Raw genomic sequence first — 17,326 nt, forward strand, 5'->3', positions numbered from 1 at the left:
ATTAGGAAATGGTCACAAAGTGTGGATCACTAGCTTAAATTCACATAAAAGCAGCCCAATCGGTTGCCTTTCGCCTAGTTTCTGCTGGCCTGAACGCCGACTCATAAGTGTGCCAAGTGCAGAGTATGGCACGCAACACATGCATAAGTATCACTGCATGTGTTAGGATTACTCTGTCTGCATACCAGCCTCTGTGCTTGCGTGTGTGTGTGTGTATGGGTGGGGGGGGTGGGGGGGGGTTGCGGTTCATGTTGGAACGGAAGGGGGAGGTATTGGCATGAATGCCTTGAGGAGACTGCTGCAACTCCTGTAAATTTACATCTTCCAGTACTCTGCCCAGTTTCTGGCCAACTTATCTGATGAGATCTGTATCGCACACAAATATACTATAGAGTATGCAGAGTAATTATCACTGCAAGCTGCGATGCATGAAAAACAGCAGTCTGGCTTGGAATAGCTCTCATATTCACGGCGTATCGTTTTGCAGAGGAAAGGGAGGGTCGGCTGGAACTAGGCTCAAGAGAAGAGTGAGGACAAGGGGGGACTGAGAGATCTTATGACAGCAAACTAATTAGCCAAGTTGGCATGCTGCCTCCAAATCTACAGGGCAAATTATCACACAAAAATAATAGAAGAGGCACAATGGCCTCTGGATATGCCATTAATTTTGTATCGCTTCCCTTCTTTGCATTGTGCCTCGTCATGCTTGACAATATCTAATCCCAACACATGAGATATTAATGACGGGCCAGTGGAAAAAGGTTAAATAAAGCTCCGTTAGTGACCGTTCTCTTTCTTGAACGATCTTCTCCTCCCAAGTGCAGTGTGCTGTGGAAAGTTGCATCAAAGCAGAAACCCAACACTGGGGATCGACTGTGCCGCCTGACTTCCAGGCCCCTTGCAAGCAGACACTCAGGCACCATATTTAAAAACCCCCACCCGCTCCCTGCCAATAGACCACTGCCGAGCTTTAAAGGACAGAGGGTAGGACAGGGTCAAACGGAGGGGGGATCAGTAGACCATATGCAGCCTCAGTGTCCATATACCCCACTACAATGTGGTTTGATCCTTTGACCTCTGTGACAACTGCACTGCGGGTGTCACCATGTCCATAGCAATCTCTACAGATTTGGCATACTGTCAAATAGACCCTGAAAAGCTGCCATGACTTTAAAGAGCAAGATAAATCTGTATTACAGCTTTGTAGATGCATACCTAAAGAATGCATGCATTATCAAGCTCTTCAAACACATGTAACCATATGTTACACAACAGGAGATTCAAGGGTGCGAGGTGCAAGTGAGACAAGGGGTCATGTTGAGGTGTTTGCATGAGAGGTTAGCGGGCCTACAGCCCAGAGGGAAGAGATGTTACCTGATAAGTGGGTTAGTATTGCTGTCAAGACATGCTCAGCAAGATGGTAGGCTTCAGCCACCCACTCGTCGATGGCTTCTACCTCTTTGGAATACGTGCTGTCGGAAGCAGGCTTGGTTTGGGAAGATGGAGGGCTGGGAGCTGAGGTAATGGAAGACTGCTTTATAGATGCAGGGTCGGAAGCCTTCATACTAGGCTCGAGTGCCTCCTCTTCGTCCTGACTGCTGCCCAGCTCTTTGAGAGCACTGATGGTGAGCCGCTCTTGTTCGAGATCCATCACCATGGTCGGAGGGGACTGGGGAGGAGGCGCGCCGGTTTTGGGGAGCTCGTCCTTGGAGGCGAGACCTTGATGGGCGTCGTCGGGCTCTTCGTCCTGCCGTGACTTCAGGCACTCCCTCATGAACTCCACAAAGCTATCCGTAGCTCCAGAAACTGAGCAGTCGGGCTCGATGCTTTCTGGGTCGCTTGTTGTGTCAGGTGTATGGTGACCTGCTTTAGTGTCCTTCTGGGTCTTTGAGCCAATTTCCTGCTGTGGGAGAGACTTGCCGCTTTCCATGTTATCTGTAATGATGTCATTCTTCACTTTATCAAGAACTGGCTCCTTGATGCTCCCACTTTGGAAAGAGGAATATGGGTCTTTGGGATATTCTCTATAAGACACCTGACCAACTGACTTGGGAAAGGGCTCTTCATCATCCAATGAAGTGATGTCCTCCGGAACGTCATTTGTGGTGTTCGCACTCAGCGTTTCAATATGGATCTGAGATGGACCAGAAGGCGAGGGCTCCTTAGCATGGTTTAGGTCTTTCTCATCCAGCATGTCGTCCAAGGCAGGGGGCGCATCATAATCATAATCAAATGACTGTCTGTCATATACGTCATCCTGCATGAAGGTGGATTTAGAAAGTGAAGCCGTTTCAATATAGCCCTGTTTCTCTTCTGTGCAAATCTTTTCGTCCACTTTGGATGGGGTGTGATGAGCTGGATCCTGAGCGGTAACAGTCTTGTCGGGTTTAACCAGGATTTCTTGCGCTTCATCTGACCACTCGTCATCGTTGTCTGGGAAGTCTACTTCTTCATTTGTGACAGACTGTTTGGCAGTGAAAGGGGAGGGTTTATCATTCAACTCACTGGAGGTGGTCTGTGATTTCTCAGGTTGTGCAGAACCGGAGTCCATCGGTCCATCGGTTTTTGATGCAGATGTTTCAGGATCAGATTTGAGTATTTTGTGTTTGGGAGAGTATTCAGCATCGGAATCCACAGGTGAGGATGGAGGAGAGTAGCCTTCCATGAATTCAGTTTCTAAGGGGCGTGTCTTGGGTGGCTCAGTTTTAGTCACCTCCGGCTCTGGTTCAGGGGTTTTGGGAGCCTCTCTGGCTGGGTCTTTTACAACCTCATAACCCTCATCTTCCTCCACCTCCAGCTCCATTTCCATCTCCTCGTCACTATAATTCGGCTCATCGGTCTCAATAACGTTGATCGTCGGGACCTGCATTAGCTTCCTCTCTTGCTTCGGTGGTGGGGTCTCTTTTTCCTCAGTGGGGAGGGAGGAATCCAAGGGGGCAGTGGTGGTAGGATCACTTGAAGGTGCAGGAACAGAGGAGGGAGGAAGGGAGGGAGGAGGAACAGAGGCTCCATCCTCAATGACGGTATCATCTGACTCTCCTGAGCTGTCCACTTCACTCACCTCTTGGGGCTCCAGATCCCCACCCCACACGGTCTTCTTGGCATCCGAAACATTCTGTTTAGCATCAATGCCAGCCGGTGGGGAGAGAGGAGGTGATGGGGAGCCAAACTCTGCAGGAGGTGCAGGGGAGGCAGGAAGCGCCGAGTCCAGATTTGGTGGAGCCTGGGCACCAGATTTCTCCTGTTGGTCCCACATGTAGGCTGTTGGCAAAAAGCTGAGGTCAAACTCCGACTCCTCCTCAACACTAGGCTGCTTGGGCGCCTCATCGGACTTATCTTTCAGTTTTGGAGCTTCAACAGGAGAATCCATGAAAGCGTCAGGGACGCCAGCAAAAGCTGCAGGAACATCGGGTATGACTATATCTGTCTCCTTCACCGCCTTTGATGTAGCATTCTTTTCTGAAGCCAGGGTGCCTTTATTTAAATCTACAGCATCATCAAAGTCTGGTGCTGGAGGTAAATGAGCCCTCATCCAGTCTGCTGTGTCTTCAAACTCATTCACTTGTCTTATATCTCCAAGTACTTCAAAGGGGGACTCTGGCGACTCCTGGTCAGCAGAACCTCCTTTCTTCTGGAAAGTTGAGGTGATCGTCTCAGTGGGAGACTTCTCATAGTGGCGGTCTCTGAAATGAGGGAAACCTCCGTCGCTCCTGAAATCAGGTTCCTTCTTCTTGGCAGCAAGAGCTTCCAGTGCCTTTATCCGCTCCGACACAGGAGATGTCTTGATCGGTGAATCTGGTTGTCCATCTGGCGGCCCTGCTTCACTCCCATAATTACCAGGTGAGAATGAGCCAGGCTGAGAAGGAAAGCGAAGGGAGGTGGCCACACCTTCAGAGGGCTTGTCGGAGCCCAGGACCACCCTTTTGTCTGCATTGCCATGCAGGAAGAATGACGACGGAGAGGAAGAAGGAGGGGAGGGCATATAAATCACAGACACTCAACTCCCATGCACTTCTAGTATTATTCAGCGAGGCCTTGATGTTGCAGCCCAAGCAGTCATGCATTGCATCATGGAACTGTAATATTGGTTTATAATGGATGGGATCTTACTTTTTGCATGCTGCTCTTAACAACTACAAAAAGTTGCCATTAAGCAGCCACTTAATATGGCAACATGAAGAATGATTTGTATGATCAAAATGAAACAGCACCAAACAAAATAAAATGTCATAGGCTGATAATATTGTTTGTAAATCACTGTGTGGCTGTGCTGACTGGATGTCAGTTTTTAAATCTATTAGACTTACTACACACTCGCAGGCTTTTTTTCATGAACTGTAATTGAGTCCCTATTACATAACAGAAAGTAAAGAATGTTCTCTGTACACACCTGCAGGTAAAAAAAAAGAAAAAAAAGGAGTGGTTTTCAGTGATTTCCAAGAAGTTTCCAAAACCTAGGACCATACATTCAAATCAAGTCAAATGTAAAAAGTATCTTAGAAAAGCAGTGCTGTTCTAAGACCATTTGCCTCTTAGCTTCTTGTGACCTGACCTGTGAACTAAGTTGAGTACTCCTATTCTTAGAATCTTTATGGTCGTTGAAAGTCAAATATTATTGCCACTCCTGGAAGTGTGGATTTGACAGTGTCAAGGATCTGTGACTTTTTTTTTTAAAAATGTTACAAAGTGCAACCGTGTACAAGGCCTTTTTTTGTCCATTTTGTTGGTACCTTTTGGATATAATGTAGAGCCTTCCTATCTGTTCATCCGTACTAAAGCAACGTTCACTGATGCTACTTCTTTGGCTGTAAATGGCCGTGTCAATCCTATAAAAAACACTGCTGTAAAAAAAATGGAAGAAGTTAAAACTGCACCTGGCCCCTTCCTCTATAAGGAGCTCTCTCGGTGATAACGACAGCAAAACATCATAGCTGCTATTGGTCATTTCATATCAAGACACCTGCAACAGAGAACACTAGATATAAAACTGAAAGCGACACAAGAAGGATGAGATAAAAGTTGTCTCGAGAAACATGTCTGAAAGGTCAGAAAAGATAAACACTCTCTGTATCCACTGCAAGACTTTTAAGGGCAACAGTTAAGGACAAGCATATATCTATCATATTAAAACAGTTTTATTATATAATTTTGATTATAACCAATTTTAAAAAATCTAACTTGGTAACTGAAAGTTGATGCTACATAATATTCATGTAACCTTAATAATGAAAGAAAGAGAGAGATGCCAGCATCATTATAATGGTCAAGTTATTCCCTTGTCTCTAATCTCATCAATTAGGTACTGCAATTAATTCATTATCTTAGTACAAATTCAATACATTTTATTCCAATGTCCTGTAATACAGCCAAATGGCTCATCTCTAGGACAAAAGTGCTGCACAACCCTGGGCCAAAAACATAACCAAACGACAAAAAAGTGAATTTAAATGCAACTGATTTACAGGACTTCTCAAAACACATGAGGAAGAGAACTGAGTACAGCAATTTGCTGCAATGATAGCTGAGACCCCAGAGATGGGATTTGTTTCCTCACTGTTAGACAGCTGAAGCACAGAGAGGTTACAGACTGACTGTGTTCACACTGCGAACAACATGATCGACAAGTCACCAAAGTCCATTCATTTCCTACAGAGCTGAGCCACCAGGGGAACTCGGCCAATGTGTGGACGGTCAAAAAGCTTGTCAGCCGTCAACAGCCAATCAGATTTCTACGCTCGCTTGTTTCCCTACCAATGTGATTTTGTTTCATGAACAATAGTTCCACCTGGCAAGTGCAAAATGGATGAGAAGTTGATTACAGCCATTCAAAGCTTCCCAGTTCACTACAACTTTTATTTTAAAGACTACAGGAGTAAACATCTCAAACGATGCTTCGCGAATGATTGCATTCACTGTAAGCTCTAAAGTAAGTTCTAAGTAGTGCTTGCTAGCTAGCTACCTATCATAAAATCAAAACGATTTAATGTTAAGACAGCCAATACCAAACCGGTGAAAAATATGCAGGAGAGCTCTCCTTTTCTAGATAATCTATGTTCCCCCTGTGCTGTCAATCAGGTTATTAACCCACCACTATTCCTCACACCCACAGCTGAGGTGACATTTTGAGTCACTGTGATGGCAGGGTCCCCCTCGGGTATCCTGGGGGCCACAGAGTCCACAAGATGTTCCAAGCAACTGTTCCAATAATCACATGATCCCTTTCAGCACCAAAGGTCTCCTATGTCATTTTCAACACCCAGCGTCAAACCACCATGAATTGGCAGCTATATCGGGAGGTGAACGTCAGCTGTCCAGCTCAACCTCTGCATGCCCGACTCCACCTTCGACCAGGGTTTAACTTTTACTCTGACCAAATACTCTAACAGGTGTACCGTGCAGTTGTTTTTTCTACTTAATACAAGGGCCATTTTTTCCCCCAGGGTTGATTAAACACTGTTGGGCGTTTCAAGTTCACCACAAGCATGTTTGGATTGGTTCGTTCAAACTCGTTTGGCCAGGTTCTCAACTGGTGGTTTGTTAGGAGTGAGAACGCAATCCCAACCAATTACAGGTAACAACCCCAAATGGGTATAAGGAGATGGATGTTGGCATCTGATAGCCAGCAGTTCCTCATGCTTGGAAAGCCTAGCATAACAAAATCAAGTCCGGGCTGATGCTCATATACAGCTATTTCTTCAATTACGCCATAGAGCGCAGACAAGTCCATCACGCTTAGTTAAACTTACAGGGACTCGAATCAGATTTGTTGTGACTCTCTTCACCGGCAAAATCTCTAATCTTGTGGGACGACACGTTACCAAAACTCTCTCCAATAAACGAGCAACTTGAGTCGATGTGACTTCTGTTTGCAAGAATGGTTTGGTTGTAATTGGGCAGTGTGAACCTCAACAAACCAAATACTAAAATACATTAAGAAAACTTTACCACTATGGTTCAGACCAAAAAAACAAGGGTGATTAACATATTTACTGTTTTTCTGTTATTGTGAACTATTGAACCTTGTAATATTTGCTGTGTGGTCAGCATGAGCCCACCCCCCTCCCCCTCCAGCCACTGTTATAGGCAACTCACAGACTGCCACTGGTGCACAGCTGACTGGTGCACTTTGTCTTGGTCAGGACCCACACCTCCCCTCTCAGTGAGCGCCACAGTACAATGCATTGTTCAAACTAGGCCACATGAATGGACTTTCCATCTAGCCGACAGCGATGTAGTCCTTTGGCTCTGCACTGGTAAACAAATTCCAAAACAGCTAGTGCTCCAAGAGAACGGCCACCGATGGAAACCAGAGCGAGCGCTACTTGATTAGAACCACGGACGCTTCCACTGGGCCTTTAACACAGGAGTGGCCTTTTGAACATGGTTCAGATAAAGCTGTCAACAACCTTGTTTTTCTAATAGGCCGCTATTCATGTGCAATCTTCCAAATGAAACATCAGGGGCCTTCCACATCTGACTTATGTAATCTGCTCTCCACAGTTAAGTATGTGGGCTGAGCATCAAATATACCTTAATGAAATAGCAAATACCTCTCCTAAATTGAATAACTGGAGCCTTTGCCAATGTCGCTTTCAAAAATATGCGTAAGTTGCACATTTTTCAGAGAAGTAGGAATGTTAATCCCTTCATTGGTATTCAGTCCTTGAATAAAGCTGAATTAAAATAGTTTTAGCTGGCAAATTTGGCCTTCTCCACTAAATTTACTTTAACAACAACAACAGGAGTATCCCAAATAAATGACTATAGTTCAAGAACGAAGGCATTTTACAGATGGTAACTTCCAGACAGCATATCGCACTTCTGCAACATTCCTACCGAAGGCCCTGGTATCTGTTATTGATAAAGCATTGAATTGCATGAGCCAAGTCAGATATTTTTTGCTGAAGAGCAGACGAGTCAGTAAGAGTTCAAATTCCATAGGGTGCAGTCGTGTCATCTGCCCCTTAGTGATGAAGGGAATAGGTTGGACCCTTGTGTCTAAGATGTGTGGTAACCTGTGACTAAGAATACCTTTGCACTTTATGGTCCAAATAGATATATCTATCCCAATCAGAAAATAATACTTTCTACTTTATTACTGACTACCATTTTACAAATTACTCCAGCCTAGACTTCTAAAATTGTGTTAAAAATTAGAACTCAAAAAGAATCTGAAAATAAAGCAGAAAAAAAAAAAAAAAAAAAAGAATAATAATAATAACTAGATGAAAGAAAACCTACTTGAATCTCCAGCATAGATGTGAGACATGCACAAAGCCTACAAAGCCATAAGCAGATAGTGGAGTGGTGGGCGAGCGAGCAGCCACAGGCAATGGCGGGCCCAGACCCCTGGGCGGTGGATGATCCCTCCAGTGCCACTCATCCTCCGGGGCGCGGCTGCTACCGGGGCTGGAGGGTGGGGGGGCTCAGATACTAGGGCTGGAGGAAGGTAGGACCTCCCCCGGGACACCAACCTGATCCATTTTTAGGTTTCTGCTCTTGTGCGCACAATGTGAACTTGAACTTCTCTCTGCTTTCTTAAAATAAAGTGGCAATCTTGGGATTATCTTGAACCTACAGCGAGTGCCGCTGACCTAAATAATGCTTGCTAGCAGGCGGTAAAGACCGAAATGGATCAGACTGCTGTCATCTGTGGAGACTCGGGTTTTACGGATCGTTAATTTGGAGGTGGTAAAGGTTCTGGGGACGGGTAAGAACAGGCAGCAGTGGGTTCTGAAATAGGAAAATAGACTTACTTTGAATCATGCATGTTACCACATGTGCTGCTTATTTAAGTGTTAAGCTATTGACTGCTGGTGTCTAATACCAATTTGTTCTGTTGGAACATGAGGCATACGGCTGTCTAATACAGCATCACCAATAGGTGGAAGGGATGAGTCGCTTCTATGGCACTTGGGCGTGGGCAAATTAATCTTTACACCACATGTTTAGTATACCACAAGCGCAGTGGTGGAAAGTAACTAAGTACATTTACTCAAGTACTGTACTTAAGTACAATTTTGAGATACTTGTACTTTACTTGAGTATTTCCATTTGATGCTACTTTATACTTCCACTCCACTACATTTCAGAGGGAAATATTGTACTTTCTACTCCACTACATTTATTTGACAGCTTTAGTTACTTTTCAGATGGAGATTTGACACAATGGATAATATAACAAGCTTTTAAAATACAACACATTGTTAAAGATGAAACCAGTGGTTTCCAACCTTTTTGGCTTTTGACGTCTTACAAAAAGCAGTGTGTAGTCGGGGTCACATTTCAGATGTCCATGAGTTGTTAACAGCTCCACCAAATAGTGATTTTTCCCTCTAAACCTCACATGGTTTCATTTCAAGAAATGTTCAAATGATCCAATATTTCAGCAAAAATCTAAGATTAGAGAAAAAGTCCAAAAACTGAAAACAGATTTGTGTATCAGAACTTTGTTTTTTCTTCTTTCCTCTCCCATTAATCATCTCACGACCCCTCAGATTTATCTGGTGACCCTTTGGAGGGGCCCGACCCCTAGGTTGGGAACCACTGGACTAAACTAGCTAACTGTATATAAAGTAGTTCAAACTAGCTCCACCTCCAGCAGCTACAACAGTAACATGCTGCTTACACACTGATGCTTCAGTATTAATAATCTAATGATGTCATATATAATAAAATATCAGTCAGAGGGACCAACCCACTATTTTTACTTTAATATTTTAACTACATTTTGCTCCTAATACTTATGTACTTTTACTTAAGTAGGATTTTTCATGCAGGACTTTTACTTGTAATGTATTTTTACATTGCTGTATTGGTACTTTTACTTAAGTAAAGGATCAGAGTACTTCTTCCACCACTGCACAAGTGTAAACAACTGTACAATTTGTGTTGGTTAAGCTTTAGCTGATCAGACTATGGCTGTGCAGAGATTAATGTCGCCACCCACCCAGCCCCCCCAACACTGATTTTTCAAGACTAAAACCAGAGAACGGTTCATCTTGGGCCATGCACTGAAGCTCCAGGTAGGCCATTTACTCAGTGTGGTACGTTTCATCTCCAGTTGGGAGGGTTAAAATAATTACAACTGCCATATGTCGTTGAAAAAGGGGAGAAGCTATGCCGCCCTGCTAAGTTACAATTAGTGCAGCCACCGAGGGTCAGCAGCGTTGGAAACAGATGGGATAATGTTACAAGGCTTCTAGGAGGAGGGGCGGGGAAGAGCAGTCGGGTCAGGGGGTTGCGCTGGGTTAGGATTGGAATTCATGATGTTGTCGGTTTCTTTGCAAGCCCGTTTTTAAAACCGTCTTTTGATTTGATCTTACGAGCAGGAGAGGGGCACTAGAAAGAGGGGTGAAGAGAGCATTACAGCAGCAGGCCAGCAAGAGAGAGAGAGAGAGGTCAGAGGGAGAGAGAGAGAGGTAAAGGTAAAGTGGAAGAGAGGGGTAAGAGAGAGAGAGAGCAGGCGAGCAGCGTAAGAGAACCATACACTTGCCTTGAGGAGACTGAATGAGAGATACAGGCGAAGAGGAAAGAAAGGAATCTGAAAAAATAAAAAGGACAGAAGAATGAACATCCTAGAGAGGAAGAATATAACTCCTATCCACTGCACCCCGCCCCTTTCCCATTAAAACAAAGACATTAACAATCAGTTAGGTCTATCCAACCTTAACAACTCTACATGCTATACAAAAAAACTACTTCAGAAAAAAAGACCATAAAAATACTCACTGTATCTTTCCACCCCTGATGCCCCATGCATATACTCTCCAGATTGACTCCAGTAAACAACCTACAATTATGTTAACACATGCACTTATATTTGCTATGCAGGCAGGACCAAGACAAAAATAGAGAAATTATAACTAATTACATAATTACAAGGATCAAAGGCACTTTTTCAAATCAAAAACGCTTCCCACAATTCCAACTATAACCGATCATTGTTTCTTATTTTTCCAATGACATTCCGAAGCGCCTCTCCGATGGGTTTACTACTTGCCACACCAGATACCAGCTGGGCACCCATAGTTCACCCACTTGATGGGAATTATGTAGCCTTACAACATTTCTGCCTCACTTCTGAATCTCATGTGATCGGGGAACACAAAGTCCTCCTTTGTCGCCCAACACTCTCCCATGAGTATCAGGGGCAAAGACGTTATTGGAGTTCACGTCTCCCTTTTCCCCTCGCTTGCAATCGAATGGGTCGGGAATGCCAGGAGAGAACATCTGAGGAATGTCTTTAAGGACTGAGGGCGTGTGTGTGTGTGTGTGTGTGTGTGTGTGTGTGTGTGTGTGTGTGTGTGAGAGAGTTTCCGGTTTATCCAGGGAGGTGTGGCTCCCGGAGAGACAGGCCGGGCAGGTTGGTGTTTGGCGAGCCCCTTTGCGTTGCAGCATTCCTTCTCTCGGATTCACACCGCCCGTTTAACCTCCGACACACACACACACACACACACACACACACACACCACACCTTCACTTTTCACCCACAAGGCCAAGCTCTGCATTTCACTTACGGTTTCCACATTTCGTCAAGAGGCTGCAAAGTAGTAGTGTGCAAACAGGTGAGCCGCTCCGGTGCAAAAGGAAAGCAATATCCCAAGTCTCTCTCTACTTGGTACTATATAGCCTAATAATAATTTTAAAAAATAATCATCTAAATAAATAAGAAAAACATGCACATGCTATGTCATGGTTTGACCAAACATGGCAGGAGAAAAGTCATTGGCTAATTGGATAAAGAATGTGTTTCATAATCACTTTCACTGGCCAATTAAGTTTGCACATATTAAGGAATCCGACTTGGTGGCTTGCTCCTGTAGATCACATTAACACGTAACACAATTATACAAAGTAGTGTATTAAAAAAATTCAAATTGAAAATTTAGGAAATAGGTCTCTTGTGGACAATAATGTGCACATGGTTCTGCACTGATGTGAAGCCACAGAAGTCCATAATAGAAAAAAAAAAGAGTGAAATAACAGAATGCAGATCTAGAGAATACGGCACTTACTGAACGCTGCAAGGGGGGAAAAAAAAGCTGTACATGTGAATTGGAATGGCATAAACAGAGTATTAATGGGTATATATACACACACACATCTACACAGACAGCAGTGTTGAGTATATAAATTCTTATATACTCAACACACTCAGATGTCTAGTCTGTTTCACTGAACATTTCCAGTGAAAACACCTGATCGTGGAAGTGATCATCTCTCCAGAAGGTCTATCTGGGACAAGGGTTAAACATGGCCTTCATGCAGTAGCAGCTCATATTTCCAACACCAGGGTCTTCTATGTCAAACCTATCATAGGCAGACATGAGTCGGAAGTCGGTTTGGCTACTGTGTCACCTCGGGCTACTTGGTCCAGGGTGAATCCGAAGGTCTCTTTAGCGGGGGGGGGGGGGGGGTTGATGGTACTGGCATCTCAGTCATGCCTGCCATTTCTGCCCTGGTGCTAGAGCCATCAAGTCCTGTCCACCCCTGAGGGCCATTTGCTCTGGTTGCCTTGGTGACCTTAGCGATTATAGCCGGCTCCATCAAAGAACGGAGGGGAGGGGTGACGGGGGTCTTGGTGGGATAAATGGAGAGAGAGAGAGAGAAGGAGGCCAAAAGAACTCCATGTTCTCGCATATACTGTATATCGAAGGTAGCACAGCCATAACAGCGACCGGCCTCCTGTTAGTTTATTAGAATGCTAGTGGATTATAGGCTAACCACACCCTGCTGAAAAGGACATGGCAAGAGAAAAAAAAAAAAAACATGATCTCGCCTAGTCCTGCTTGTAACTCATTCTCTTGGCCTGCAACAGGACACAAGCCCAGGAGATCAATTTGTGTTAACTAGTGTTACCGTGTTTCACAATGTGAGCGACACGATCAACAAGTCACCGGAAGTCCGTTCGTTTTCCTACAGAGCCGAGCGGCCGGGGGAAACTCAGCTGATGTGGCCATGGCTGAAATTTTCACGGTCATCAGCTGTCAACAACCAATCCGATTTTCCCGATTCCTCGTTTCCCTACTGATGTGATTTTGTGAACGATAGTTCCGCCTGGATGTTGATTCCAGCCATTCAAAGCTTCCCAGTTTTCAACAACTTGTATTTGACCCCAGTTGTCTTCCAAGCATCATTTTTGAATCGATGAATAAGCTCTTGAAGTCATTTTTCCCGTTTATTTCCAATTAATGCTACCTATTGGAGCTCGCTACCTAGCTACATTAACTCATCAAAAAGATGTAACGTTATAAAAAGCAATATGATTTTCCTATTCAAAACCGCCCAGTCGTTTAGAATAGAGCGTTCAGCCAGGTTGCTCACAGTGAGGACAGGCAGTTACTGAGTAGAAGTACTGAGGTTATGGCTTTAACCTCGATAAGAGGTGGGAAGTGGCCTGGTGAGACAGTCTGGCTTGTAACACTGGCAATTACAGTATATGACCAATAATCATGAACGATAACCCGACAGAAGCCATCTTCTGTCTCCTTCGAAGTCCATGTTTACGTATGGAAACTACGGCTGGACAGAAAGGCAAGCAAATGCGAACGCTCACTGAGAGGTAATAGATCAAACTGAAAGGTGAGGTTTGATGCCTTAAGCCAGTGATTCTCAACCATTTTCATATCAAGGACCCCCAATTTAGTCCACATTGGGGCCACGGACCCCCATTTGATGACATTTTGTGTCTCAGACCCAAATCTGAAAATTTGTCCAGAATTCCATGACGAGCTCTATGGAAGTTACTGTTGTTGAAAATGTCAGTTGTGATTCTCCAGTGTTTCAGCTCTTCAATGGATTTCAACCATCATCACGCATTAAAACTACCTTTCTGCTTGCTGTAATATGTTTGAGTCTAATTTGTTTGGGTGTGCACCGCAGCCATTTACATATAGGAAACATTTTCCTCGACTGCAAGGACTTACCTAAGACCGTTATTAGTACAAAAGGCATTGTGTCCAAACAGTTCCTGCAACTGCGATTACACAAGTACGACACTGGAAACAGCATTACAAAAGACGGACTCCGAGGCTAACCCCGGCCCTGAAAATCTGGTGCAATGTAGTTTCAGAAATTAGGTCTTCCATTTTGAAATGTGTCACTTCCTTTGTGGCTGGTGTCACTCATTGTTTCCCGCACCAGTGTGTCGGGCTCGGCCGCAGAAAGGAGCTGGGAGAGGCAGGCCGGGCCATCTGGAGGCTCACTGGGCATCCGCAGATGGCAGAATACACCAGGAGTGATGACACACTCTTCCTACCTGTCACACTGCTAATAGATTTGGTTTCATGGATTGTTCTGGAGGCTGCAAAGTAGCCTAATGCTGGGCAGGTCAGAACTCCATGAGTCATCTTTTCTGCAGACTTTGGTTGCTCTTCATCAGCTTTTTCACATAAATTTAGTGATGATAACATTTGAGTCCCATCTTTTACAGCAAACCAAGCACCGCAATGTCAAACACAAGCCAAAAATTCCAGCAAGTAGTCGTGTCCTGGCATGGCAATGTAAGAGCTCGTAAAATGACTTAAGTGATAAAAACCCATTAATTTTGTTGGCGTTTTTTTAATAAATGTAGGCCTATCATTCCCTATGCTGGACTGCAGATTCATAAATCAGAACTCATAAAGTTAGAAAAACTCTCCAATGCCAAACCCAAATGAGTTCCCAAGTATTTACCCTCTGAAAGTTGAGGTGAGCAGTATTTTCTAGAAGGAATCTCATATCTACAGTCTTTCCCATATGACTAAAGTCTAAGTGATGTGTTGAGGTGACTCAGCAGTATTGGAATGGCCAGGGGGTCCTGGAGGACACGGGCTGTTTATGTGTCACAGGGTTAGGGTTAGGGTTTATAACCTGTCATAATCATTCTTTGTGACGAGTTTTGTCAGGCATGACAATAAAAATGACTTTCACAAGCATGTTTTCTGGACCGTGCCTTAGGGTTGTTATTATAGCTCTAGCATGCCAGAACGAGGTATACCTGTGCTGCAACTGTCTGACACCTGTCTTGTGGGATATTTAAATGGTACAAACATCATATACAAGGGCGTCACTGCTATTCACTATGGCAAAGTCCCTTCATCCAATATCACTTACCACTAAAACTTCCAAACCAGCAGCACTAAAAAGTGGAGCAATGACTGACAAGCTATTATTTGGTAAATGTGATAAATTATTAGACATAGGCACTTACATTATAATTTGGTCAATGTGATAAATCATTAGATGTAGGAAAATATAAGCTAATAGAGAACAATGGTCCTTAATGCTCCCTGCTTATGACTAGTATCTTCCCAATAGATTTCTAGTGATTTTTGCTTGATCTTAGAAAAACTACAAGATCAAATTTGGACTCACTGAGGCTAAGGTGCAGAATGTGCCACACCTTGCCATGCCCAGTTGACGCCCATGCTGAGATGAATCAGCACTCTATGAAGCTTGTTATCCATTCAAATAACATGATAAAGCTTTGAAAATACATCTTAATCTTAAATAGCTCTCATCTAATGGCAGATTGAGCCATGGAGTTTACATCAGATGGCTGTACAAACGCAGATGGTCGCCCTGCCCCTCCCTAATACACAATAACTTGTCAATAAGGCCCTGGCAGACAACAGTGTCTCTCTTTGTTTTAATAGACTCCTTTAGACTGCAGTAAACCTGGATAAATGGAAAGCTATATAAAAAAAAGACACAATCGAACTCTTCGGCATTTAGGCCGCAGAAAAAAACGGACAGTGGTGAAGCTAATTAAGGCGTGAGGTTTTGTTCTGGGGTTGTATGCCATTAAGACACCGACACAAAATGGGCAACGCGCCTTTAAGAGGTCCTCCCTTCATTGGCCGTTGCCCAGTAACAATGCATCTGCAGTGCAGAACACCGCAACATGTAGCCCCGATAACGTCCCGTTACGCCACACTGTATTCAAAAATCCTGTTATTTAATGTCTCATTGCTTATCGAAAAATATACACACCTCGCAGAGCACGCGTTACGACTGTTTCTGAATCAGCAGGATCCACTCTTAAATTCGGTATACATCCAAATACACTAAGAAGCATTTATTTAAATGGAATTTCAACTTTATTAATTGGTTGCCTGTTATTCTGACAGTCCTCTTCCGCCAAATAACACAGTAGTGAGTTTCTAAAAGTTGGGATTTTATTGCTGCTTGGTTGACCATTTGTCAGCCGAATTTTCCAGAAGACACTGGGGATTCATAAATTGTCCTAAGTCATGTTCTACCACGTACGTGTCCTTGCCGATAACGAAAAGCAACATGAAACTGACCGAGTTTTGAATGGAGTTTGGCGTGACGTTCTTTCCATAAAAGAGAACGTTATGTGTCGGGGTTAAGGCTACACAAGGCCTGACTGGTACCCGTGTGTCCAAGTTCACCACCACAGGTGTTTCCCATACTAATCGACGCAGGCTAGTAACAACCACATGAAAGTCCTAAACGCTACAAAAGAAATACTGAATAAAAGAAAGGAGTTTTTGCATTACAATGGGAACAATTCTTCATTGTATTGTCGCCTCTCGCGGATGATTGACATGAGGCAGACCTATTCAAACATTAAGACGTCTTTAATAATAAAGACGTATCACTTATATTAGTGATTATCGATTTAATTAAAGCTTACGCTATTACTTACCGGATAGCTTTGAGTCTTTGGCAGCAGAATTCTGTCCATCGGCAAACCCCTGCGACGATGATATCTGGGCGGACTGAGTCATTGGATCCATTTTTTTCAAACTAGTTTCAAAAAACTGCACAAAGGCGATGAAATTGGTGTCGTTACACTTGATATTCTCCTGTCCTGTCCTTTGAAAATGTGTTTTTCGTCTGACTTTCCTCCTATTTCCCCAAGAGCGGGACGCAGCGTTACACGGCTCTGCACCTTAACACGCAACGTCCGAGCACTGAGAGACAAGCCAGCGATGGAGGGAGAAACAAGAGGAACAAGGCGGACCCTGGAGGAGAAAAAAAAAAACATGTCGCGCTGAGATGCTGCCTCCAAGGTCTCCTCTTAAAATCAGACTTTCCAAATCCCACCTCGGTGATACGACTTGTCTGCGCGTTCCAGTTCTTTCGATCAGAAACAGTCATAACAGTAGACAAAATAGATCTGTAATAAAATAAAGGTATTTTTTGGTGGTTGCTGCTTTCTTATAGAAATCAAAGTGCATGATCACTTTGTTGGGTTGTTCACGAGGGCTCAACTCTTAATTCAGATATTTCCGATAGCACTTGAAGGCAGCAAGTGGTTGACGTTCACTTACTTAAAGGGATATTCCTGAACACAAACACCTGACCTACTCTGGGA

The 17,326-nt window shown here is 43.9% G+C and overlaps 1 protein-coding gene across 1 annotated transcript; it reads right to left on the reverse strand.

Annotated features, from left to right (window-relative positions):
* Positions 1-1,374: 1,374 nt before the first annotated feature.
* Positions 1,375-16,912, reverse strand: LOC139665692 (cell surface glycoprotein 1-like; the record flags this gene model as incomplete). Its single annotated transcript, XM_071544782.1, has 3 exons — positions 16,655-16,912; positions 10,496-10,543; positions 1,375-3,927 (listed from the first exon to the last, which is right to left on the reverse strand). Coding segments are annotated over exons 1-3 (2,692 nt in total), but the record flags the coding sequence as incomplete, so codon positions are not given.
* Between the last annotated feature and the right edge of the window lie 414 nt (positions 16,913-17,326).

The sequence above is a fragment of the Centroberyx affinis genome, unplaced genomic scaffold (genome assembly GCF_046629955.1).
Source record: "Centroberyx affinis isolate AG114_WGS23_722 - 3 ecotype Tasmania unplaced genomic scaffold, CSIRO-AGI_Caff_v1 ptg004665l_1, whole genome shotgun sequence".
Classification (NCBI taxonomy): Eukaryota; Metazoa; Chordata; class Actinopteri; order Beryciformes; family Berycidae; genus Centroberyx; species Centroberyx affinis.